This window comes from Leptodactylus fuscus, chromosome 6 (assembly GCF_031893055.1).
Source record: "Leptodactylus fuscus isolate aLepFus1 chromosome 6, aLepFus1.hap2, whole genome shotgun sequence".
NCBI classification, from domain to species: domain Eukaryota; kingdom Metazoa; phylum Chordata; class Amphibia; order Anura; family Leptodactylidae; genus Leptodactylus; species Leptodactylus fuscus.
Window position 1 is genome coordinate 118201052 of NC_134270.1, and position 27478 is coordinate 118228529.

The following is a 27478-nucleotide window of genomic DNA, read 5'->3' on the forward strand; positions in this document are numbered from 1 at the left end:
AGGAGCTTAGACCCTTTCATTACTTTACCTCCACCTTGCACTTGCCAGCTATGGAGTGGTTTCACTACCACCAGATTGCCCATTTTTGTCTCCTCACAATTTGGCTCTCAGAGTCTCGACGCCCACTACCTTTGAAAAGCTGTGTCGTGCAGGGACCTCTACAGTGGGCCTCATTTCAACCATCTATAGCAGGGGTCCTCAAACTGCGGCCCGAGGGCCACATGCGGCCCGTCAAGCACTTCTGTCTGGCCCAGCCGACAACGCTGGCAGGCGTGCATTTATAATGAAGCTCCTGGGGAGCTCAGGCCAGGCCATGGAGCGCACTTCACTTTACCTATTGGAGGGCACCGCTCCCGATGTCTGTGCGTTTGCTCTGCCTCCGGCGCCCTATTTAAAAAGTTTGAGGACCCCTGATCTATAGGCTTCTCTCCTCTCCCGAGGGGCGACCCCCTATTTACCAACGGTACATGGCTAAATGGGCAGGGGCCCTGGATAGGCAAATCTCACCTGGCCAATGGCAAGTTATTTGGTCTCGCGCAGCTAAATCTTCCACCTGTATTTCATTCCATGAGACCCAGTATAAGTTACTCATGCACTGGTACCACACCCCTGCTCTACTTCACTCCCTTAATCCCTTCATCTTCCCCTTGTGCTAGCGTTGTCAGACTGATATAGGCTCTTTGTCATGTTTTTTGGGACTGCTCAGGTATCCGGCCCTTCTGGTTTGAGGTCCAATCCCTCTCTGATGCTCTCTTTATTCAGGGTGTCCCGCTTGACCCCCCCCCCCCCTTCTTTATTTGCTTGATTCCCCCCCCCCCCCCCCCCTCTGACATTTAGGTAAACAGACCTCTAAGCTGTTCTTGTATATATGCACAGCAGCCAAAACGCTTAAAGCCCTCCATTGGAAGAGGACCTCACCCCCCTCTGGTGCGGATCTCATTGCTAGGGTAAAGGATATCTGCAGTATGGAATACTTGAGAGCCTCCCTTAATCATACCTTGGATGCATTCCAGGATGTGTGATTGTCATGGGACGCTTACTGCACACTCCGTGGTCTTTCACTCCTTCTCCTCCCGTCCCGCCTGTTCCTTTCCCTTACCGTATGTTTTATTTATCCATTGATGTGCCCGTTACTCATCTTTTATTTGATTGTTTGGATCTATTAATTTTTTCAAAATGTTTAATAAAAATTACAGTTTAAAAAAAATGAGCATTTATGACGATATGGATTCTAGTTTATAATGGCAAATATCAATTTGAAGTTTCTTGTTTCATAGTATAATATGCAATGTGTTAAATGTCAAGTTAGAATTTGCTTCATCTGTACTTGTTTGAAGTGTTAAACTACATTGTTTACTTGATATACAATCACATCGTGATGATAATCTCCATGCAATATTGATTTACAGATGAAGACCCTGAGTATGAGGAGCCTGTTAAATATATAGAAGTCTCCATAAACACCACAGATCGGGTGGATGACTTGTATATAAAGTTGGAAAAACTAGGCATGTAAGTAAAGGATGGAATGGCACTTGTCACTTCTGGTATGTTATGGATATGGATTTCCTTATCAATCCCTCTTTCATTATTGGGGTCACAGAATTTGTAGTATCCACCAAGTCTTGGTACTTGAGCGGGCCCCACAGAGCATTACAGATTTTGCATAGGGGCCTGGGAGGTTCTACTCATACATTACAAGCCCACCACTTTGTCATGTTCTTTATACTGTAACATATTTAGAGATGTTTGGTTTCATGGTTGTGATTATGAACCACATGACAAGCATTTAAGCACTAAACTAAAGACACTTGTCACCCCCTAGTGGCCAAATGTCAGGCAGATAAATATCCTCTAGCTATACCGTATTGTGTTGTACCAGTGGAGTTGCCCAACACTGTATTATACTTTCTCATGCTTCCAGGGGAAAATTTGGCCAAGTCTACAAGCTACAGGAAAAAGCCACTGGAAAAATCCGTGCAGGAAAGTTCACTAAGGCACGGCTACAAAAAGATATAGCAAATGCTCGGGCTGAAGTTGAGTTGATGAACAAACTCCATCACCCCCGGCTGGTACATTGTGTAGCTGCTTTCCAGGAACCTGGATGTGTGGTCTTGGTGCTCGAGTTGTAAGTTTTGTCTATTCTTTCTCAGGAGGATCTCTCATTTCAGTACTCATTGATTCCCACTGCAGTCTTTTTGGGGGGTTTTGTATTTACCCGATGTCATGTCTGATTTTTAACCTACGTTCCTGTCTCCTAGTATTGCAGGTGGTGAGCTGTTTGAGCGGATTGTAGCGGATGATTTTGAGCACACAGAGATAACAAGTGTTGACTATATGTCACAGATTCTTAGTGGTGTGGGCTATATGCACCAACAGAGCATTGTCCACCTGGACCTTAAACCTGAGAACATTGTATGCGTCAGCAAAATCGACACAAAAGTCAAAATCATAGACTTTGGTCTGGCCAGGAAACTAGGTGAGACATGGGCCGAAGGTGAAGCTGCAATAATTCATACAGTTGGTTGATGATAAGAAGTAGAAGGCAAACTGTGAGATGAAAGTTGCCTACATATCTAGCCATGGAGGAAGGCGCTCCTAAATGGTTTCTAATAATGTGTAACTGACAAATATAGTGTATACCGAAAGGATATTGGGAGAAGTAGGCAAAGAGGCTCTGGGGTTCTAAAGGATTTTTCTAACATGGTCAGCACAATGGCTCAGTGGTAAGCACTGATGTCTTTGGCTGGATTTGAACCTAGGACTCCAGCACTGCAATTCAGCATTTGCAAGGAGTTTGTATGTTCCCCTGTGTGTGCATGAGTTCCTTTCAAGTACTCCAAAGACCTACTGATGGGGAATTTAATTTGTGAGCCCTATTTGGGATAGTGTCTGCAATGTCTGTAGAGCACTGTAGAATATGTTAGTGTTATATAAATAAGCAAACCTTAAACATTATAATGATCCCCATGGCAAGATCTGTAAGACTGGCATTGTATGACCAGTATGCAGTTTTACTCACACTTGAACATACAGTCGGTGTTTGTGTGCACGTATGTGGCATCCCAGTAGAGCACTGGGAAAAGGAACTGGTTAATTTGCACTTGCTACTGTCACTGTACGAGGTATGCTATCTACTACTTTAAGTGGAATCTACCACATGGTTGTGCTGAGGAGAGGGTACAGCCCTTGACCTAGGACTTTATAATAAAGGGAAGGGCGCTAATGAAGCTACTTTGAACTTTGTTGGCGCGGTAGCATGCGTCTGTAATCCCAGCTACTTGGGAGGCTGAGTTTGTCGGATCACTTGAGTCCATGAGTTCTGGTCTACTCTGTGCTATGTTGATCTGGTGTCCGCACTAAGTTTGGTATCATTATGGTAACTCTGGGGGAGCTCGGAGATACCAGGTTGTCTAAGGAGGGGTGAACCGGCCTAGGTTGGAAAAAAAAAACTTTATTAACTTGACAATCTGATAACTATAGTCAGATCCACCAGTCATTCTGAAGTTAGGAGATGGTAAAGACAACTGTAAAGGTATATTTTTAGACTGACCTCATAGCTACAATCCAACCTATGAGCCGCAGACCAGATTGGACACCTTATACATGGTGGAGCATTGGAGACATTTTGCAATTTTGTGAGACTTAAGCACACTTATTAAGAAAAGCTGTATGCAAGATATAGACTGACCCCAGAGAGTAACATCACTCAGTCTCATCGTATAAGGATGAACATCACACTTCAGTTGTGCCAATGATAATTCTTTTATTGTTCACAATCATGATATTAGTAGAGCAAAAGTTTTTCGGTCTTGGCTAAGACCTTCTCCAGACTCTTAGCACGTAGTGCTTGTTACATGACAGCTGTGTTGCCGTATTGTATCGAATCAAATGGATATCAGCGTCAACTCCGCAGGTTCACAGTCAGGGTCCGCAAAATGAAGTTAGGAGTGGGTTCTGCTACTGTTGTTGCCGTGCGCTTCAAGAAAATGGCATGCTCGCCAGGCGAAGCGCGGACCTGACTGGGGATTTGTGGAGTTGACGCTGATATCCATTTGATTCGATACGGCAACACAGCTGTCATGTAACAAGTACTAAGTGCTAAGAGTCTAGAGAAGGTTTTAACCAAGACCGAAAAACGCTTTGCTCTACTAATATCACGATTGTGAACAATAAAAGAATTATCACTGGCACAACTCAAGTGTGACGTTCATCCTTTTACGATTGCTATGGGTTGGGACCCTACGTTCACACATAAGAATCTCCAGCTGCATCCCTTAACATCACACAGCCTCAGCTCCAGCCTTATCGGTCCATCATATATAAGTAAATCACAAGTTTGTCGTCTCTTTCGTGCTTGTCTCCTGAGCCCTCTATCCTGTATTTGCCATCAATGGCATTCCTACCACCATTTAGGCTTAGGCAGGCATGTGACAGATGCCATACAGTACAGCTATCATCCATGGGGTCTCATTGTTTAAAGTGAAAATAATCAAAAACTTATACATGTAAATACAACTGGATACTCTTGAATAGAATAGTGTTGTCTACATAGTGTTAGACATCATTGCAATGCCATAGAGCTTTGGTTTTAATTGGTAAGTTAAATCTCAGCATCTTTGTACTTTAGTATACTGTAGTTAACATTAAGTGTAAAGATGTTAGTCTTAGTTCACCAGTTCTTCAAGCTTTATGTGAATCAGGGTGTCTGAATATGGTATTTGTATTTTTAGAGCCTGGGGTACCAGTGAAGGTGTTGCAAGGCACAGCAGAGTTTGTGGCTCCTGAAGTTATTGCATATGAACCAGTTGGGTTTACCACCGACATGTGGAGCCTTGGAGTAATATGCTACATCTTGTAAGTTACTGTATGTATCTCATACTATCTTTTATTCAATATCTGATTCAGTCTCCCATGACTGCTGTGGTTATTAGTAAATGCTGAGACTTGTAGTTTCAGAACAATACGAGAGCCACTGATCTACAAAATCTTTGTTTTCTTCAATCTCTGAATTAAATTTTCTTTACACTTCAGGTTGAGTGGAGATTCTCCTTTCCAAGGTGACAATGACACGGAGACATTGCAGAACATCACTACAGGAAACTGGGAATTTGATGAAGAAACAGACGCTGTATTATCTGACTCGGCGAAGGACTTTATCCGGCGGCTGCTGCAAAAGAATATGAAGTAAGCAACATGGCCTTATGTCAGTAACATAAGAGGCGGAGGTGAAATCAGTAAGGTCAAAAAGCATATCACATGTGCTTGCAATAGTTTATAGTATGGTACATAATAAGAATTTTGGACGTTACAAATGATAAATTTGTGGAGGGCAGGGCTGGCCTTAGTTGAGGTGGTACGCTTTGTAATTAGGGTTGAGCCGATCTTGACTTTTCAGGATCAATTTTAAAATCTGATTTCCGATCGTTTTTCATTCGAACCCGATCTCGATCCCAATTCCGATCCCAATGCAAGTCAATGGGATTTTTTTATTAATAGGAGATCGGATTTTAAAAGCAATCTTATTCACTATACAGCATGGAATCTAACAATTGAACGTTTTTATTGTTTGAATCCATGCTGTGTAGTGAATCACTAAGTAGCCAGAGGATTTTTTTTTAATCCTCTGGCTACTTAGTCCCCCCTGGTGTTCACTTATCTCCAGAGATGGCTGCTCCGGTGTTCTTCTTCGCCTCGCTGCGGCTCCACGCTGCAGTCTTCTTGCCTCGCTGCCCCCTGCCTCCCAGGTTAGGAGAGTGTGGGTGGGTACTGGGAGGGGAGACGACACGTCTCCCCGCCCTGTACCTGCCCACACTCTCCTAAGCCACAAGCCCCACCTTCCTAGCTCTTTAAACACTAACCTGGGAGGCGGGGTAGTGAGGCGAGAAGAGCAGCGTGGAGCGGCAGCGAGGAGAAGAACAACACCGGGACCGGAGCAGCCATCTCTGGAGGTAAGTAGCTACTAGAGATGTTAGTTTAGTCTCCCATTAGAATGAATGGAGGCAGCCGGCGCGCAGGGGGTTAAGGCTGTGTGCCGGCTGCTTCCATTCATTCCTATGGAACCGCAGCGGAGCCTTCATACTGAGTATACGCAAAGCATTGTGGGAAATCGTACCGATCTCGATCCCACTGTGAAAGATCGCTCAACCCTATTTGTAATACCTTCTGATGAACCCCAATTGTGCTGTACTATATAGTTCCCAGGATACAAATAATACACAAAAAGCAGGGCCAAACCATTGCCTAAATAATACCCCGCTGGGATCAGTCTTTCAATAGGTAGGTGCATTTACATGTATTGCATGACCTCTAATACAGGCCACACAGTATTCACAAGTCATCTATTCACTAGGTCCCGTCTTACAGCCGAACAAGCTTTAAGTCATTCCTGGATCAAGGAGAAAGGCATTTCCAGCACAAAGACCTTGTCAAAGGAAAAAATGAAAAAGTTTTTGGCCCGGCAAAAATGGCAGGTAAGCAATTCAACAGCATAGCAAATTTCAATTGAAATAAACAATAATGTATATAGAGCTGCATTCAGTTTTATAAAAACTTGGGATCAGTACAACAGAGGTATTTGTACTAGACAAATAGAATCCACGGAACAACAGGCATAGTGAAAATACTCCATATAATTACAGGCTATACAGTATATGTTAAAAATAAAGGTCCCATACCAAAAGTCTAAGATGGAAATGCTTAGCATATGGACTCAAAACATTGCTCGTGTCTCTATGGACTCGGGTAATATTTGCATTAACCCAATTTATCTTTTAGAAAACTGGTAAAGCCGTCCTGGCTCTGAAGAGGATGGCAATGCTCAGTCACAAGTCAGATTTTAACTCTCCTCCAACCACAGACAGTAAGCTTGTTGCATGTAGTAGTCTGTCTGTCATGTCATCTATTCAGCTATTTTACTGTTTTACATCACTGGCTGCCTATTATTACAGATGACTCTGAAAGTAAGAAGGTGTTCAGCTTTCTTCAGGAACAGCTCCAGAGGCCTCCTGTCTTCTCCTCCCTATTGAAAGACCAATCTGAGGTTGCGGGAAGTTCTGCTCGGTTCCATTGTCATATTGAGGGTAAAGTAAAAGTTGTTTGTTAGTTTAAAGAAATTCTAAGATGCAGGCCCCACACCACACACATAAGCAATTACCTAAAAGATCCTTGGAAATGTCCGTTTGTTTCCTGCAAGGCATTTCTGGAACAAATGAAGAAATGAAGAATCCGGCATCCACGTGCATAAAATTCGAATGCTTTATTTGGAAAACGTTAAAAAAGTTTTGTCCATACAATCAGTGAACATCACTCCCTACCCCCGGACACACCACGGAGAAGTGACGTCGGCTGACGCGTTTCAGCACATGCGTGCCTTAGTCTTAGCCAGGCTATGACTAAGGCACGCATGTGCTGAAACGCGTCAGCCGACGTCACTTCTCCGTGGTGTGTCCGGGGGTAGGGAGTGATGTTCACTGATTGTATGGACAAAACTTTTTTAACGTTTTCCAAATAAAGCATTCGAATTTTATGCACGTGGATGCCGGATTCTTCATTTCTTCATTACGAGACACTCCGAGTCGACGGGGATTTTTTCATCCAGGCACCCGATTATTTCTCCTGAACCGTGAGTGTGGTCTCATTACTAGGATGTATTTGATTGCGCAAGTGATACTGTGATATGTTACTACATCAAAAAGGATCGTGTTTATGTGATTCCAAGCACTAAATCATCCGAGATTCCACAGTAAATTTTGTCAGCTCTTTGTGTATTGCTGACATTTATCTACTATCAAGATTAGTTTCTGCATGGGCTGTGATATCCCTTTTCCCTTTCCTAACGTTGCTAAATTTCTGGAACAAGACCTGGCAGTAGTCCTACCACGATTGCTGCCCATACCCAGATTGCTCTGCTTGCTGCACACACTTTCTAGCATTAAAAAAACCCTTTCATTTCACCATAATGTGGCAGTGCAATATATGTATTGCTTATAGTATTTTACCATCCAATTCAGTATAATGGCATGGTCAGCTTTCTAGATAATAGGGCCCTGGGTACAATGTGCAGTAACGTGCCCTCCCTTGCCAAGTTTAGAAAGTTATTCTTCTTTTTTTATCCCATTACTTTAACAGTCATTGTGTTCAGCTAATACCACCAAAAATGCCAAAGTAGTGAAGAGGTTAAAGGAGTTATACTGCTTTTTAAAATTGATGTCCTATCCATATCATAGGATATTAATTTTAGATGGACGGGGGTCTGAGCACAGCTGAGCCCCTCCAAAGATCTACTGTTTGCCTCTATCAGTGAGAGCTACAGTGCTCATTTGTACTGCAGCAGTTGTCCCATAGATTTCTACAGTACTCACTATGGCCACTATTAAAGGTACAGTGAATGGACACTGCTGCTTATACTTGTATGGGAAAACAGCTGATCTGTGGGGTTCCCAGTAGTCGGACGCCTGCCAGTCTAAAATTGATATCCTATTTGGGAAATCAATTTTAGATTAGTGGGGTCCGACTGATGGGGGACCCTGCAAATCTGTGGATTTCTGCAAATTAGCATTGACTGGTACAGGCAAAATGACTTGGCTCAATGGTTAATACTTAATACCAAGAAGTAGTGTGTTCTTTGGCCTGGATTGTGAACAGATCAATAGCTAGAATCTGTATGTTTTTCCTGTTTTAGGGAATTATGATTAGTTCACTTGCCTAGGTGTCTGAGATTAGAGGATTAGGGACTTGTGTAATTTAACTTAATCCTACGGTACTTATCTCCCCATTCCCCCCCCCTTTTTTTTTTTTTCTTATAGGTTTTCCAGATCCTGAAGTTTTATGGTTTTTCTCTGGTTCCCCAATCCAAGAGTCAAAGCGCTTTGAGATTGAGTATGAGGATTCGGGCAGCTGCACCCTTATTATATCTGATGTTTCACCCAGTGATGCCGGGGTATATACATGTCAGGCTTCGAATTCCCATGGACAAGCAGAAACTTCAGCCAAATTGACTGTCCACTGTCTACGAGCGCAACGTTCAGTAAGGGATGGGACTGTAAAAACTACCTGATGGCACATGCAACTGTCTAGTTTGTGTAATGGGGAGACCCATCATCTTTAATATACCAGCCTGATGCTAATATGTAAGTGGAATAACCTCCACACAGTCATAGCCAGTAGGTAGGTTTCTATATTATGTATTCTTTTGTACACAGCAGGTATTTTGGGGCATTTCAGTTCCTGCACACTTCATGTAAGCAGCATTTATTCTATATTATATGCTGACATTTGCTATCCAATGTGTTTGTTAAATGTATGTTGTGCTATACTGTATATGGAGATGTGAGGATGAGCCCTAGAAAGTACTGTATGTTTCTCTAGGGTCACCTGTCAAAGATTTTATTGGGGAGTATGCAGATCCCTTAGAATCCCCGACAGCCATTTTAATGCATCTTAAGGCTAAGGCCCGGCTATAGGAAAAAAAAGTGCTTTAGAAAAAAACACAGTGACATCACATCATGTTTTTCCCCACAACACTCTTCACGTTCTGCTTCAGTTATACCTATTTGGAAACTGCTGGAGTTTGCATAGGTATAATTGATGTAACTGTTTTGGAAATTGCAGCACATATTTTTCGGGCAAGGTGTGGATGAGATTCACTAAAATTCCATCATTTTGCAGTGACTGTACAACCGCGGCGTTTCTGCCGTGGCCAAACCACAGTGTTAACACCAAGTGAGGCCCCGGACTAAGACTGGATTTTGTGGTAGGAGGCCTCAGACTATAGAAGGCTTCAGCTCGATACTGACTTAGTTACAACCTGAGGCTACAGAAGGTGCACAGAGGCATTCAACACCTTTACTATTATCAAGTCCAAAAATACAGAAAGCGTCATTCTTGATACATCACTCCAATCCTCCTTTTATTTGGATTCACAAATCGTGGTACGTAGAGAGCGGATGCTTCAATGAGCAACAACTTACCAATGGCTTACTGTTCCTTGTGGCCCCTGGGGAAGCAGGTAGAAGCAGTAATCCGTGAAATGGCCATTGCCCATTGAAGCGTCCGCTCTCTATGTACCACGAATTGTGAAGCCAAATTAAAGGAGGGATGTTTCCTAAATGGTGCTTTCCTTTTTTTTTTTTTTCATTTTTTGGATTTACTACGGGAGACTTTAGCATACGATTGGCACCACTGACAGTCACTGTGTATGGAGGACACAAGCCCTGTGGTTCTGATAAGTCCAGAGAAGTTAGTAGTCAGCGATTGGTGCTGACCATATACTTTTGATATTACACTTTTTCTATTATTGTCACTCTACAGAACTTTTGCATTAAAAAAAAAAATAAAAAAAATGTGCCAAATGTTTCATCTTCTCTGTGATTATTTTGTATGTTTTATACTGTACCCGAATGTTTGTTAGAAAAGCCGTTTGTCTGGATGATATGTTAAGCTGTTTCTAGTATGGATGTCAGTGAAATTTTAACTTTTATTTCACAGACCTCAAGGTGATGTTTCAGAAGTTTTGTTCATTTATTGAAACTTAATGCCTCAAATATTCTTTCCAGCTTCTTGTCACCAATGAAAACGGATGCTAATCTAATGCTATACAGTGACTATTCTAATAATACAGTGACTGCCCTCTAGTGGTGAGGTCATAGAAGTGCCAGGAATCCGCTTTTTTTTTTTTTTTTTTTTAAACTGGCTGGATGCAGAAAGTCCTGTCTGTAAATGGATGAGAGGAATTCACCGAAGCTCATTCCTAGGCATGTGTAACTGTGTGATATTTGAGGTGACATTATATTTTGAGGTGACTATTTTATTTATGTAACTATTAGAATGGCTCGTCCTTTCGGGATAATAAAGTATATGTATATAAGTGACCAAGTGTCCGTGTCATCTTCATTTTATTTGTATTTTTATAAATATATAATATCCATATGTCGAGATGAGGGAGAACCTCATCTTTTCATTGTATGATCCTAGGATCCTTTTTCCACAACAAGTAAATGGTGATCGGATCCCTGAAAGGATATTTTTGGGATGTCTACATGCAAATTGTGTCCTTTTGACCAATCGGAAATGCAGAGTTAGCACATGGGACAAGTAGAAAGTAGGTCCTAATTCTGCAAGGAACCAAGGCACCCACACATGAGCCCTCCATGGTGTATATTGTGGATGCTTTCTTTATTGTTGTTTTATTGTTTATATAGCACCATTAATACCATGGTGCTGTACATTATTATATTACTTCCATGGTGCTGTGCATTATATTAATTCCATGGTGCTTTACATTTGAAGGTTTACATACAGTACACAAAATATACAAACAAATATAATACTACCAATCACTGGCACAGTGGGGTAGAGGGCCCTGCCCGTGTGGGCTTACAATCTGTGAGGGAAGAGCATACCTCCCAACCGTCCTGATTTCCGCAGTACATTCATGGATTCGGTGTCCTGTCCTGATCGGCGGGAGGTATGTCCCGGTTTCAACTGAGTTGAATACATACACGAGTTGATTATATCCACTAGTCGCTGCGTTCTGGCTAGTGGATGTGTAGGTGCGATGTGATGACGTCACATCATCACATCGCGCCTACAACTCTGTTAGTGAAACTGCGGAGAGAGCGGCAGGGGAGCGAGGGAAAGGTGAGTATAAGTGGGGGGTTTTGTGTTAAACATTGAGGTGGAACATAATGAAGGGGGGGGGAATGACATGAAACTGGGGGCAGAGATGGAGGGTAGAACGGAATGAAACTGTGGGCAGAGATGGGGGGGGCCATGAAACTGGGGGCAGATGAAAGGGTTATATGAAACCGGGGGAGAGATGGGGGGGACATATAATTTACAGGTGACTGTAGGAGGATTATACTGTGTGGGGGCACATGAAAAATGAATGAGAATAGGCGGAGCTAAATTTGCTGCTGTGCACGCCGCACATTTTATCCCTCTTTCGGTTCTTTAGAAGTTGGGAGGTATGGGGAAGTGGGATAGAGACAGGTGAGGGGGGAGGCTGTTCAGATGGTGATGTGGTGACAGTAGTGTTATTGGGGGTTAAAGGTCTTCCTGAATAGGTGAGTCTTCAGGGTCTTCTTTAATTCACCCCCCACCACTTCTGATACTTCTTATGTCTGGTCTATATTCTTAAGAATTTTGCAGACTGCTCAAATACAGAACTTTTTTTTTTTTTTTTTTTTTTAAATCCTAGTAACAAATGATCTTTTCATGTACATTATTACATTGCAGAACACAATTACTCAGCATATATATATATATATATATATATATTAGTATTGTGTGTCTATATACATATTTTTGTACTATTCGTTTTAGTACTGCTTCTCTTTAACATGACTAGATTTCCTGCCCGTCTCTGGTTGCTTCCTTTGACCACAAGTTATGAACTGCTCTGGTGCAGGCAATTGTTCCCTGTAGGTTATCAGTATTTGATGAATTAATACACCAAACATGTTGTGCATAGCCAGAGTATTGGTTTAAAAAAAAAAAAAAAAAAAAAGTGTAAATTTTATGAAGCCTCAAACTTTTTTTTAGCAACTGAAGCTTTAGGGTTAACAGATCCTGAATATTGAAGGTACAGGGATCCTATAACCTGTTGTGGTATTTGGTTTCAGCACATGCACCTTGCCTTTCTATCATTGTATACACAATTCTCAGTGTTTCCACCTCTCTACCTGCAATGAACATCTCCGCTTGTATGCTATTATTCCTTTGCATAGTACTTAGACTGTGTCCATTGGACTCCGAAAGACCTTCTTAACTCAAATATCTCCTCCTCCCTCTCAACAACTACCATCTGATTTTGAAACCTTACTTCCTTCTGCTTTGTGGTCTACTATGTTCTCCCGTCCTAACATCCAGGGGCGAGCAGCAAAAGCAAATTCTAGCAACTAGACAAGAAGTAAATCTTGCACTGAAGGACATCGAGGTGAAAAGAGAAGAGACCTTAGGATGTAATTTCTGCTTCTGTTGCTCAGTAAATCCGTAATTTCAGATGTACAAATCTATTGCCACACCTTCCTTCCTTCTGCGTGTACCCCTTGGTCGTTGTGGCAAACATGTGATGTACAGAACAAGACCACGTAATCGGAAGTTGGGTGTGTCGCCATCAAACCTTGCTGATACTTTGTAGCAAGTCTTCTACACTTTATACGTCTCTTCCTCCTCTTTACATATTCCTTGTTGCCCCCCATTTTAAGTATCAAGCCTGGATTTAGGGGCGTGGAAACGCGGTGCAGCTTGGATTATGGGGAACGCCGCCGGATCCCTGGATATGTTCCAGGGTCGGGATTCAAAGACCCAACCAACGAATGGGACTCCACCACAGAAACAAAGAGAAGGATCATCTTCCAAACTTCCAAGACCAAATTCAGTGGAACTAGAGGAAAGATTTAATGTGGTGCTGGTGAGTAGACCTTACTATGAATGTATAGATTTAAAGGTGTTGAAATGAGATCTAGGATACTGGACCTACTGTATGGAGAATTTGTAGCCTCAAAACTACTATAGGTCAGTTTAAATCCTTTGTTAAATCTAGAAAAATCTCAATGACTAAAGCTGACCATACACATGAGATATTCATCTGCAAATTTATAGCTGGCCTGGTTAACACTGGTGAAATCTGTCGAGAATCTGATGCCTGTGGTTGTCCTACACATAAGAGTAACAGCAGATGCTAGCTTATTTATTGCATGTGCATGGCCAGCTATAGATTAGATCCTGAAATGAATTACAGTACAGGTTTCTGAATGTGCGACTACAAGTACATTCATTGCATTCTCATGAATCTATAGATTCTGCAGTGCACCAGAATGGCACAATGTTGTTCTCTATAGACTTCCACCAATTCTCATATCCTGCTGCTAGTTTTCACAATAGCTAGAGCATGTTAGCATGTAACATACATTGCACCATCTTGTCTAGATCTTGGAGGGACTGATGTCTATTAAAACTGATGAAATTTTAGAACAGTCATATCTCCAGTTGCGACTGTCGGGGTGTGTTGGTCCTGGTAGTTTTGTAGTAGCTGAAGAGCGCTGTGCCCATACACATTCAATAGCTATTCTTTCTTCATTTGAGTATGAATGTGTTTTCAATGGGGAGAGGGTAATAAATCTCTGGTCGACTCCCATTGGCTGCAGACTTCTTTTAAAACAAATGATTGAGCATGTTGGAATTGCACATGCCCAGTATTCAGTGGTGAACCTAGCCTCTCTGCTGCCTGAGGCGGACGATCAAGTGACGCCCCCTTCCTCCCCCGGACTCAATACTGGGAAGGGGGGTGTTCATCTTTTGATTGTCCGCCTCAGGCAGCAGGGGGGTTGGGGGTGCTAGCGGTAACATAACAATGAATATAATACAATAATATTTTGTGCAGTAATACTCACAGGAGACGTCTTTCCACATTTCCCATCTCTTCCTTTAGGACCGCCATGACCACTTCTTCCAGCTGTTACTTGACTCTGTAAAAATTGCAACACAGACATCTTTGACTCCTTACTTCTCCATGCACCCAAAGCCTATACATATATATACACTGTTGGCCAAAAGTATTGGCACCCCTGCAATTCTGTCAGATAATACTCTTTTTCTTCCAGAAAATGATTGCAAGCACAAACGCTTTGATATTAATATCTTCATTTATTTTGCTTGCAATGAAAAAACCCAAAAGAGAATGAAAAAAAAGTCAAATCATTGATCATTTTACACACAACTCCAAATATGAGCTGGACAAAAGTATTGGCACCCTCAGTCTAATACTTGGTAGCACAACCTTTAGACAAAATAACAGCAAAGCAACCCCAAAACATCAGGGAACCTCCACCATGTTTGACTGTAGGGACTGTGTTCTTTTCTTTGAAGGCCTCTTTTTTTTTTTTTTCCCTGTAAACTCTATGTTGATGCCTTTTCCCATAAAGCTCTACTTTTGTCTCATCTGACCAGAAAACATTCTTCCAAAACGTTTTTGGCTTTCTTAGGTAAGTTTTGGCAAACTCCAGCCTGGCTTTTTTATGTCTCTGGGTAAGAAGTGGGATAAAAGCGCGTAAAAAGCAGCTCCCAATGACTTGAATGGGAGCCAGCATACGTGCACTACCCATTGAAATCAATGGGAGGTCTTTTTGGTACTTTTCCCTTATCGGGCCAGCATCGCAGTTCAGCATCAGCATCGGGACATGCTGAGCTGCTGACTATTGGCCCAATGCTGGCTGGCACTGGAGCTGTGTATAAAGGAGCAGCGGATCAAAGGATGCCAGAGAGGGGGGCCCAGACCCTGCCCTCACTTGCGGTGCGGAGAGGATGGTGGAGCCTGGCCTGGTGTGAGTGGTGTGCCACCGTGACAGATGCTGTGTGCGTGTCACTGCAGCCGCAGCATCAGGGGGTGACGTCCGGCTTCACAAGCTTGTGCTCACTGACAATCACCAAATCAACCCACATCCCGACGGGGACGTGGGTTGACTTGGGGATTGTGGTGATTGTCGGTGAGTACAAGCTTGTCAGCGGCCAGACTGCACGTCCCAGTGCCCGGAGGACATGGTGAGGCTGGACGTCACCTCCTGATGCTGCGGCTGCAGTGACATGCACACAGCATCTGTCACGGTGGCATACCGCTCACAGCAGGCCGGGCTCCACCATCCTCTCTGCACCCGCGAGTGAGGGCAGGGTTTAGGCGCCCCTCTCTGGCATCCTTTGATTCGCTGCTCCTTTATACACAGCTCCAGTGCCAGCCAGCATCGGGCCAGTAGTCAGCAGGTCAGCATGTCCCGATGCTGATGTTGTACTGTGATGCTGGCCCGATAAGGTAAAAGTACCAAAAAGGCCTCCCATTGATTTCAATGAGTAGCGCACGTATGCCGGCTCCCATTCAAGTCAATGGCAGCTGCTTTTTATGCGCTCATTCTGAACGTGTTTTTTCGTTCAGAATGAGCGCAGCGTAACTCCGTGTGAAGGCTCCCTCAGTGTGTGTAGGAGCATGGTAGCTGGCACATATGCATGGGTGCTGCTATAATAATGCATATATCTGATTGGCGCCAATCTATGGATAATTGTATATGACTTCATAAGCACAACAATGTAAAATGATTGAGTTGGAACTTGGCACCACTTTGTAGTTACTGTACTACGTTGTGTAATTTCAGTAGTCTACAGTTTGGAACAATCCAATAATGTAATATGCATCACTAGTTCTGGACACCTTGACTGATTGTCTTACTATTTGTCCTGCTATTATATTACACAGGGTTGGTTCTAAATGTGTGAATAGGATACTGAGGGGTATAAATCGGAGTCATTAATAGAGATTACAGGTACCTATAAACATTAGGTCCTGCAGAAGAGCAACAAGTATTTTGTCAACCTGAAGTTAGGTTCACAGTAGTGTTCAGCGAATACGAGACTCTTCTTAAATCGGGAGAGAAAAAAGTCCTGCATGCAATTTTATACTGAAATCGCTAGAAACTGGACAGAAACATTATACATTATAGTCTATGGGGTAAGGTGAGTTTCCATGGGTAACAGTTTTTTTAGGGAGACATTTTTTTTTCTTGCTATCAGTATGTAGAATGGGAGGAAATCCACTCAAGCACGGGGAGAACATACATACTCCTTGCAGATGTTGTTCCTGGCAGGATTCAAACCCAGGATTCCAGCGCTGCAAGGCTGCAGTGCTAACCACTGAGACACTGTGTTGCCCTGAGCTGTGTTTTTCCTGGATAGCACACTGACCCATTCATTTCTATGGGCCTGTGCACATGACCGTGATTTCCATGGATCAGTGTGCAGGTCGTGCGTCTGCACTGCAAAAGATAGAGCAGGTCCTACTATATTCAGTATTTGCAGCACGTACTCGCCCATACAAGCCTATGAGAAACTAAAAACCACGGATGGCACATGGATGTACTCAGTGTGTCATCAGTGTGCCATCCATACTTGCAAACTAAGTAGGGGCATCATTAGACGTCTATTATGATTTTTTTTTTTTTTTGTGGAGCCGCAAACTTAGATGACTCACTCTCCATTTTTTCAGGCATACGGTGCCGATGCTGTACACTGATGACACACAGTCCGCAAAAAACGAACACTGATTACTAGTTTGCGTACTGCAAAATACATCCGGTCGTCTGCAACTAGGCTATGTAGTACTAGTGCTTAAAATCATGACTGTTTCACTGTGATTACCACCTTGTATTTTTGTTGGAGAAAGGAGGAATGGTATAAGTGGAGTGTTGTATAAAGCACATGACAATTGCAAGGCATCTGCACAGCGGAATAGTTTGTACACGTTGGGGCACATTTATCAATACGGTCAAACTTTACATTTAATTCACAAATCCTGTTCATAGTTTTAGACCTATTTATGAATTTGTTGTACGGACCTTCATAAATATGCAGTGTACCTAGGAGCTCAAAAGCTCTGACTCTAATACCACCTGACTAAAAATGTTGAGCTTCATCGTGAAATAAATATTTGAAGCAAAACATGCAGACAAAAAAAAATTCTACTGGCGCTATTTTCCTTATAAGTATGTCTTTTGAAGAATGGAAGGGAATCCACGCAAACACGGGGAGAACATACAAACTCCTTGCAGATGTTGTTCCTGGCAGGATTTGAACCCAGCACTATAGCGCTGCAAGGCTGCAGTGTTAACCACTGAGCCACTCTGTTGCACCCCTCCCCCCCTCCAAAAAAAAAAACACTACAATTTTTGACACAACATAAGCAGAGTGAATTTATTTAGCCGCACAAAGTAAATTTTCGTAAATTCATCACTCCGTTGTAAACTTGGTCTGCTTTGTACAAGAACATCAGCGCCATATTTGTTCTTTTCTGTTTCATGAGACTACAGCCCCACATTGCAAATTGTGTGGCATAGACATGTCTTCACATGATAAATTCCCCTCACGGACTGATGATCTGTACAGATAAGTGTAGTTCTTCTTTAACATGTCGTTCCTTTTTCTGTATAGTACTCAAAGTCTTGTTTAGCGATGTGTAATGATTGTCTCATGATCTGAAATGTCTTTAATCTCATCATTTTAATAAATAGATCTTCAGAGAGAGTTCTAGTGTCAAAGCAGATTGGGAAATATCCATTACCCCACAGACATGGGGTGTGACTTGTTTATACCACATATAGAGCAGCGTGTCAGCTGTGTATGATGTCATGCACCGTCTCTACAGCTGTGGTTAATCACATTCACACCAGCTGGATACTACATGTGCAGTAACTTGCTAAATAGTTTATTGGAGCATTGCGGAGTAGAGAAGTCAGTGGTTACTGTACAGGCGATCATCCCCAACACCCACAAGGGTCGGTTGTTTTAAGGAAAGCTGTCGTTCCATTTTTGGCATGTGGGAGCAAACCAGTGTACCTAGAGGAAATCCCTGCATGGGGAGAACATACCCCAAGGCCCAGCATTGCTAAAAACTGAGCTACCGTCCATCCCCCACAGTGACCAGATCACTATATATAATCATACAACTCTTATCATACGCTATACATAACATTGTGCCTATCAACATGACCATGGGGAATCCCTTTAAAAAAATCAGTCTGCTTGGGGACCCCCGAACGGAATACTGAACGCATTAAAAAGCGGTTAGCTAAGAAACCACATGGACTTCACAGACTATAATGGGGTCTGTGTGATTTCCACCGTGTGTCCGCACGAATCATGCAAAGTGAAAAGTGCCTCTTGCAGTACTTTTCTCTCTACAATATTCTTGTGGAAACCGAGCAGAAATCACACAGACACCATTATAGTCTATGGGATCCGTGTGGATTCTAAGATAACCACTTATTAATGCGTATAGGTTTCTGTTTGGGGGGTCCCCAAGTGGATTCCCTGAATGGAATACCGAACACATATGTGAACTGGGCCTAAGTGTGGTGACAGTGAAAGCTCCACGCCAGATCTTGCCAGTTTTTGCACTGATTCGTCTGTGAAGTCGCAACATGTGGCCTCATGAGGCTAGCAATTATGGACCGTCCTTCATTCAAGGAAAGAAGACCGCGCTCGCCCAAGAACCAACAAAATTTTATTATTAGCACAGCACGACGCGTTTCGAGCAACACTGCTCTTTTTCAAGTGCACAGAATTCACCTTAGACTGCCGGGAGGTGATGGCGACCGGAACATTCACATTCTTCACAAAAGAATGACATCTGCAGAGCCAGCTAATAATATACTGGGACCAAGCAAGGAAGCTCCACTCTTCCTGCCACAGCGCTCCGCTCCCACCTGTGCCGGGTCACACTCGTGTTGTTAGAGCTCCCCCTCAGCTGATGTGTAGTTTAGGGTCAATGGTCATCACTAGGCAGATTTCACTGGTTCTTCTGGAAGATGTGGGGACGTACTGCACTACGGTGCACCGTAGTGCAGTACATCCCCACATCTTCCAGAAGAACCAGTGAAATCTGCCTAGTGATGACCATTGACCCTAAACTACACATCAGCTGAGGGGGAGCTCTAACAACACGAGTGTGACCCGGCACAGGTGGGAGCGGAGCGCTGTGGCAGGAAGAGTGGAGCTTCCTTGCTTGGTCCCAGTATATTATTAGCTGGCTCTGCAGATGTCATTCTTTTGTGAAGAATGTGAATGTTCCGGTCGCCATCACCTCCCGGCAGTCTAAGGTGAATTCTGTGCACTTGAAAAAGAGCAGTGTTGCTCGAAACGCGTCGTGCTGTGCTAATAATAAAATTTTGTTGGTTCTTGGGCAAGCGCGGTCTTCTTTCCTTGAATGAAGGACGGTCCATAATTGCTATTCCTTGACGTCTCTTGGCGTGTGACCTGCGGCCACCCAGACCCACTAACCTATCTGTTGTTTATGCCATCAGGGTTGTTGTATCCTATACAACCCTGCCAGGTGAGCGGCCTAATATTCTGCTTACCTCGAGTCACTGTTCTAAAATACTACACATTGGTCGGCTCGGTGCCTTTTTCCTTTTTTTCTCTGCCTCATGAGGCTAGGCCACATGTACACTTGTGCCAAAAGCCCTAGGCTCAACCTCTGTTTTCTACCGCATATTTTATAGGGTGTTTTTGGAGTAGATTTTTGAGATGAGTACATAACCTTAAATATATGTGGATTCCTCGTAGCTCTAAAAGGGTTTCAAGTGTATGAAGGGATAACACTAGAGTCTGTGAAGGATTTAGTAAGGCCCTCAGACCCCCTTCTCGGGAGCATAGCAATAGAGGGTACAGAAGTTGCAATTTCCCCTAGATCTTGATGTGGTAAGGGGCCTAAAGGCCTCTCTGCGACGTGGAAGAACATCAGTATTATATATGGCTCCTGGTGCAAGGCCCTGTTCCAGACATTACAGTAGGGGCCAGGAGCTGAAGTTATTCCTGATCTCACTATAACATGAATATTGGGATTATGGGATGTTTTTTCCCTTTAAGTATGAGCAGGAAGTCTTCCTATAGAGGATTGGCCTATGAACTGACACTAGATATGGAGGTTAGTGTGAGGTCACACAGAAATGGTTCATGTATAATTCACGCTGTCATTCATCTGCTGTTTTCTATTATGCTGGCAGTAGGGTGTGTGCGGTGTATAAAAGGCACTTTACGGTCTATAGTCAGACCTGACGCTTTATAGCTGTGCTCAACTTTTACATCACTTTTGACTCAAAACCTGAGGTACGCTGCAATACACGGTACTCGGTAAGGCCACTGAGTTTGTTTGCAGTCACTTGTTTCTAGACCAGGCCCTGGCAAAGAATAAAAATACTGTTGCAGATTTGGTGACTTCTTTGTAAAATGTATCAAGTCAGTTAAGATGTAGCAGTAGGTGTTTCCATAAAGGTTAGATTGCTTGTTATCCTCTTCCACATGGCAGAGACACAAGAAATCCCTGTACTAAGACATAGACACAACAGGATAGATTTATTAAGGCTGGCGTATTGTAATACAGTCTTAACAAAGGCCTGGACTTCTGCAGGGAATGAGGAATCAATGAAGAGTCTCTGACCTCTTCATAAATCACCTGCACATCCCAGCACCAGAATGGAAGTCCACAGCACTCACGAACTGGTGTGGATTTCCATTATAACTGACGCCAGATATAATAATCGTGTCGGCATGATGCGTTCCTGGCCTGGACTCCCCTCCCACTACTCACTCTCCACATTGTGAACATTGGTGGAGCAGAGGCACAGAACAGGGACTGTGGCACGTGTTTGGTGCAAGAAAGGGCCTCATGCCAAATGTTTGTCGTTACATTATCTCTCTACACCAGAAACTGGCTTGGAGGAATTGATAAATCTTCCCCAGTTAGTGGAATTGATTTAGACTTGCACACAACAGAGTCCCATCTGTGGGAAATGGTCCATGTGTGAGTGGTAGGACCTGGACTGAACCTGGTCATGTCCATAGGAGCCACTGCATCACATTCAGTTATAATGCAGTAAATTAGAATTTAGGTGAGGGGAGGAGGGGGGGTTAGTTTAGGGGTTAATTTTTGTTTCATCCAGACAACCCCTTTAAGAATTGATGACCTAAGAATAGGTCATCAATTGAATATCTATGTGGCTCCAACACACACCCATGGATCTGGTGTTTGAAGCGGCTGTCACAGGCCATGTGGTATCAGGTTCATCGATCACATGGCCTGATTGCAGTTCAGTCCCATGTAAGTGAATCAGCTGAGCTGCACCAGCTGCTGCACAAATGTACAGTGTTGGTAAGTACTGAAGTGGCTGCAGCACTCATGTGAATACTACAAACTCTTCAAACAGCTGATTAGCCGGGGCCCCGTAAATACATGTATTTTGCATATAATGACTATTCTGGAGCATATTTCCTGAAAACTCTGCATTGTAACACTCCTCTGTTATTACTCTTGGAAGCAAATGAATAAATCAGCACGTGTGTTGCCATTCACCATGTCAATAGGGTGTGACATTACACATTTGTCACACTGGGCTGATGCACTCCTTATTGACAAAAGGAAAGGTAACACAGAAGGAAAGATGTTATTTCACAGAGAATGCAAAAAATCTGAAAGTGACATGTTGGGAAAGATGGAAGGGCTGACTATAGGGGGACACTCAGAAAAGCTGTCTAGGCAGCTTGTTTTGTGATCATTTCCTTTTTATTTTACATGGAAGAATACTAGGTTCACACTAGCATTCATCTCTCAGTCGATCAGGTCTGCATGGGGATTTGAAACATGGAAAGCCTGTCCACTAAAAGAAGTGGTGACCCACGGACCCCATAGACTATAATTCAGTAACATATAGTTTAGAATAACCCCCCCCCCCCAAAAAAAAAAAAGTTCTCCATGCAGGACTTTTGTCTCCAATGATTTTAGACAGAATTTGTGGCGGAGTCTCCAACGTAGATGTGAACCTAGCCTTAGTAATGTTTATAACAACTTTCACTTCTCTGTACAATCAAATAGGTCAGTATAGAAAAAAATCTATATTTCCCTCTGTGCTGTGTTTCTAGTATAGAAGCAGTTAAAGTGGAAGCTATGGCTCATATCAAGGGAAGAGCCAACAGCTGTGGCACCATTTTTGTTCTACAAGGCTACCGATCAGCATAGTAAGGCTCCGTTCCCACAGAGTAACGCATCGCTCATTTAGACACGTAAACTTGTGTCAGAGCGAGGCGCTTCAAAACAGATCCCATTGACTTCAATGGGTGCCAGATAATGCGCGCTACCCATTGAAATCAATGGGTTATAAAGCCTCTCGTTGACTTCAATGTATAGTGCGTGTAAGCCGGCACCCATTGAAATCAATGGGGTCTGTTTTGAAGTGCTTCGCTCTGACACGTGTTTACGTGTCTAAATGAGCGGCGCGTTACTCCGTGGGAACGGAGCCTTAGGGAGCCTTCACATGGAGTTTACGCTCCGCTTATTCAGACGCGTAATCACGTGTCAAAGTGACCGCTGTAAAACACAATCCCATAGACTTCAATGTGTGCTGGTTTTATGCGTGCTACACATTGAAATCAATGGGTTTAAAAGTCTCCCAATGATTTCAATGGGTAGTACGCGTAAAACCAGCACACATTGAAGTCTATGGGATTGTGTTTTACAGCGGTCACTTTAACACGTGTTTACGCGTCTGAATGAGCGGAGCGTAAGCTCCGTGTGAAGGCTCCTGAACTTAGGGTTGGTTCACATCTGCGTTTATATTCCGTCCGGGGAAGTCCACAAGGGGACCCCCCCTGAATGAAATACCAAACACGATTGTAGGCGCTGTGCAGAAAAAGCACACGGATCCCCATAGCCTATAATGGGGTCCGTGTGCTTGCCGCCATATCTCCACACGGAACATGCAGACAGGAAAGTAGTTCACAATCTACTTTCCTGTCCGCATGATTTGTGCAGGCAGCGTGCGGTAAACACACAGACCCTATTATAGTCTATGGGTCCATATGCTTTTACTGCACAGCGCTTGCAATTGAGTGTGGTATTCCATTTGGGGGGTTCTCCATGCGGACTCTGCAATACCAACGCAGATGTGAACCAACCCTAATTAGCAAATAAGTGACATAGAGCAAAATGAAGGCCAATTGTCTATTCTTTGTTACAGAAGATAAGTGAGGCCTATATAGTTTGTCATGAGTGGTCTGGGTAATACAGTGCATACTGTCTGGATCGACTGCAGCATGCATGAACTAAACTCACTGCATCATGAGGAACTAAGATACTGTGAGTTCCAGGCTGACCACGGGGTCTCATGATGACCCCAGCATGGAAATGTTACCATGACCCGTGGTGTTCCCAAACAACTGATCTCAAGGGGTCTTGACTGTTGGACCTTCACAAACCTAATATTGTTGGATAACCTCTTTAACTCAGTAATTCCAAACATTATTGATGCAGAGGAACCCATGAAAATGTTTAGTGCTATCATTAGTATAGTGCTCAGATGTCTTTACTGCTTTGCCAAGCATCCATTGAGTAGGACGAAATCACTTACCCTTCCTTATTGTAGAAGTCACAGGTTGTGTTCTGGCTAATAGTAGGTTCTTGTGCACCCATTACGCAACCCACATAACTAGAGGTACAAATATACCAAATCCCATCAACTGATCAAATACACAGTGAGAGTGGGATCACATGGAGACAACCTTTGCTTGTGAAGAAATGGAGATTTGGATGACTAAGTGTATATGGAAGCTGGTTGTAGGTCGGAGGCATCTGTACAGGGATTATAAATATGACACATTATGGACCCTGTTATTTTTGCACTGGTAGCAATGTAATCACATTCACATGTATAGGAATTCACAGGGCAAGGCTTAGAAAAACAAATCTCATCTGTCTACATGAATATTGGTCAACATTTCCTTCCTGCCTAAGTGACTCATGGAGAGTAGTCAGGCACAGAGACTCCAGATGACATGAACTGCTGATCAATGAACGGCTGGTTTATGTCAATTATATTTAATATGGAGAGAAGCGCTGCATGGCCACAAATATCTCCCCACTCCAGCTCTTAGCGAGTCCTCATACAATACACAGAAAAATCTGTGACAGTCTAGCTGAGACAGATGCAATTTTTTTTTCTAGTATGCATGTATATACCCGAATATCTCTTTTGAACTAGAAAGTAAAGCAAATGCACCACATTAAGGAGGCAAACCTCAAAATGTGAACAGACATATGGATGAGATTTAAAAAACTAAAGAAAACCTCCTGGATCCAATGTCTTAAAAAGGTCGTCCTTGGTGCAAAGTCATAGATGCTTTTTTTATATATATTATAAAAAAACAAAACCACACCTATTGGCAGCTTGAATGGTATTACAGCACAAACTTTACAGAAGTGAATGAAGAGGAGTAGTCCTATATATGCTGATATTCATTTAGTTTTGCCTACATATAATTATCTCACAGCCATGGCCCATGAATTAGATAGGCACAAAAAGTGTAGGACTAGTCTATCACCAGACCCATATACGCTCCCCAAAGCTATTAATAGTGTTCCCCATTAAATCAAAGTAGACTAAGGGTGCATTCACACTACGGATACGGTGACTGATTCTGAACGTTAAAACACTTTCAGAATCAGCGCGTATAAAGCAAGATCCCATTCATTTCAATGGGATCCGGCATACGAGCGCTCCCCATAGAAATGAATGGGCTGCCTTTTACTCTACGAGCGCTCCCATTGAAGTGAATGGGAAGCACTCACGTGTACGGCTCGCCGTGTGAAGGGGCCCGGCGCTCGGCTCAGTCCGAGCCGTACATGCGAGCGGCTCCCATTCACTTCAATGGGAGCGCTCGTAGAGTAAAAGGCAGCCCATTCATTTCTATGGGGAGCGCTCATATGCCGGATCCCATTGAAATGAATGGGATCTTGCTTTATACGCGCTGATTCTGAACGTGTTTTAACGTTCAGAATCAGTCACCGTATCCGTAGTGTGAATGCATCCTAAGTGTGTATAAAGGACTAACACCTAATGTTTGATGACTCCAAAAGATTAAAGAAGCAAATGGTTAGCAATCCATCATAGGTGGGAATCTGCAAAAGATGGGACATAAGAGAGCGCATACACCCCCCATGAAAAAGGGTGGGTGGCCTCCCTCCAAACCCTGTACCCCCAAATTAATGTAGGAGCTCAGCAAAGAGACAAATCAACGCATTTCCCCCTATTATATGAGAAGGGCTCATCAGGCGAAATAAGTCATGCTGCTGGGTAATATAAACCTGCTCTCAGTCAGATGCCACCAAAAATAAGTATATATGCAGTTACTGCAGTTCCCGAAGCTCAGATGGTGATCTCCAGTACTATCAATAGCCGACGTATTGCAGCACAGCACCATTTACTTCAATGAAACCAATCTGCAATAGTAGACAGTCCATGGGCAGATGTGGTGCCATTTCTGAAAGAAAGCAATAATGTTTTTCTAATTCTGTACAATCCATTTAAATGGGTTATCCAGTTAATTTTACTGACTTATCCCAGTAGGGGTTCAGCATCTGGGACTGGCGCTGATCAGCCACTATAAATCAGATGATGTATGATGTGAAGAGGTCAGACACTTGCATGTGCATTGTGGCTTCTTCAAGGCTGATAAGCAGGGATCCCAGATGTCAGACCTCCACTGATCTCTTATTGATGACCTATCCTTATTGAGGACGGATCATCAATAAAAAAAAGAACTGGACAACCCCTTTAATGTTAATTTGTCTTTGTATATTTGGACGTTAGCTGCTCATTTTTTTCATCAGTGTTTAATTCTATATTTATATAAAGTGTTTGGTCTTTGCTGTAATGGTGATCAGATCTCTCTTTCCTATTCAGCATGTGGTGGGCTTGTGCTTTTATACAGAAGTCAAGAAGTACACACAGAGCTGCAGCTGCCATTAGACATGAGATGATGCAGCCTTCTTTACTAAGCATCACATCTTATTTGCTTTTTTTTTTGTAAGGAGAGATCTCTGATAACATGCACCAATAACCACTTCGGATCTGTATGAATGGAAATAGTGCTTATTGTACAGTGTTGGCCAAAAGTATTGGCACCCCTGCAATTCTGTCAGATAATACTCTTGTTCTTCCAGAAAATGATTGCAAGCACAAACTCTTTGGTATTAATATCTTCATTTATTTTGCTTGCAATGAAAAAACACAAAAGAGAATGAAAAAAAGTCAAATCATTGATCATTTTACACAAAACTCCACAAATGGGCCGGACAAAAGTATTGGCCCCCTCAGCCTAATACTTGGTAGCACAACCTTTAGACACAATAACTGCGCACAACCGCTTCCGGTAACCATCAATGAGTTTCTTACAATGCTCTGCTGGAATTTTAGACCATTCTTCTTTGGCAAACTGCTCCAGGTCCCTGAGATGTGAAGGGGGCCTTCTCCAAACTGCCATCAAGAGATCTCTCCACAGGTGTTCTATGGGATTCAGGTCTGGACTCATTGCTGGCCACTTTACAAGTCTCCAGTGCTTTCTCTCAAACCATTTTCTAGTGCTTTTTGAAGTGTGTTTTGGGTCATTGTCCTGCTGGAAGACCCATGACCTCTGAGGGAGACCCAGCTTTCTCACAGTGGGCCCTACATTGTGCTGCAGAATTTGTTGGTAGTCTTCAGACTTCATAATGTCATGCACACGGTCAAGCAGTCCAGTGCCAGAGGCAGCAAAGCAACCCAAAAACATCAGGGAACCTCCGCCATGTTTGACTGTAGGGACCGTCTTCTTCTCTTTGAAGGCCTCTTTTTTTTTTTTTTTCCTGTAAACTCTGTTGATGCCTTTTCCCAAAAAGCTCTACATTTGTCTCATCTGACCAGAGAACATTCTTCCAAAACGTTTTTGGCTTTCTCAGGTAAGTTTTGGTAAACTCCACCCTGGCTTTTTTATGTCTCTGGGTAAGAAGTGTGGTCTTCCTGGGTATCCTACCATACAGTCCGTTTTCATTCAGACGCCGACGGATAATATGGGTTGACACTGTTGCACCCTCAGACTGCAGGGTAGCTTGAACTTGTTGAGATGTTAGTCA

At 43.1% G+C, this 27478-nt stretch overlaps 2 protein-coding genes across 2 annotated transcripts in view; both read left to right on the plus strand.

Moving 5' to 3' along the window:
• Nucleotides 1-9229, plus strand: part of LOC142209636 (myosin light chain kinase, smooth muscle-like) — a 36543-nt gene extending 27314 nt beyond the window's left edge. Inside the window, exons 8-16 of the mRNA XM_075278655.1 lie at nt 1410-1512; nt 1925-2128; nt 2262-2479; nt 4734-4857; nt 5035-5187; nt 6353-6473; nt 6778-6862; nt 6951-7082; nt 8808-9229. Of these exons, the coding sequence (XP_075134756.1) occupies nt 1410-1512; nt 1925-2128; nt 2262-2479; nt 4734-4857; nt 5035-5187; nt 6353-6473; nt 6778-6862; nt 6951-7082; nt 8808-9058 (1391 nt within the window). The 3' untranslated portion in view covers nt 9059-9229. The remainder of the gene's footprint in view (nt 1-1409; nt 1513-1924; nt 2129-2261; nt 2480-4733; nt 4858-5034; nt 5188-6352; nt 6474-6777; nt 6863-6950; nt 7083-8807) is intronic.
• A 3642-nt stretch (nt 9230-12871) lies between these two features.
• The window catches only part of FMNL1 (formin like 1), a 42066-nt gene continuing 27459 nt past the window's right edge, over nt 12872-27478 (plus strand). Inside the window, exon 1 of the mRNA XM_075277135.1 lies at nt 12872-13414. Within this exon, the coding sequence (XP_075133236.1) occupies nt 13256-13414 (159 nt within the window). The 5' untranslated portion in view covers nt 12872-13255. The remainder of the gene's footprint in view (nt 13415-27478) is intronic.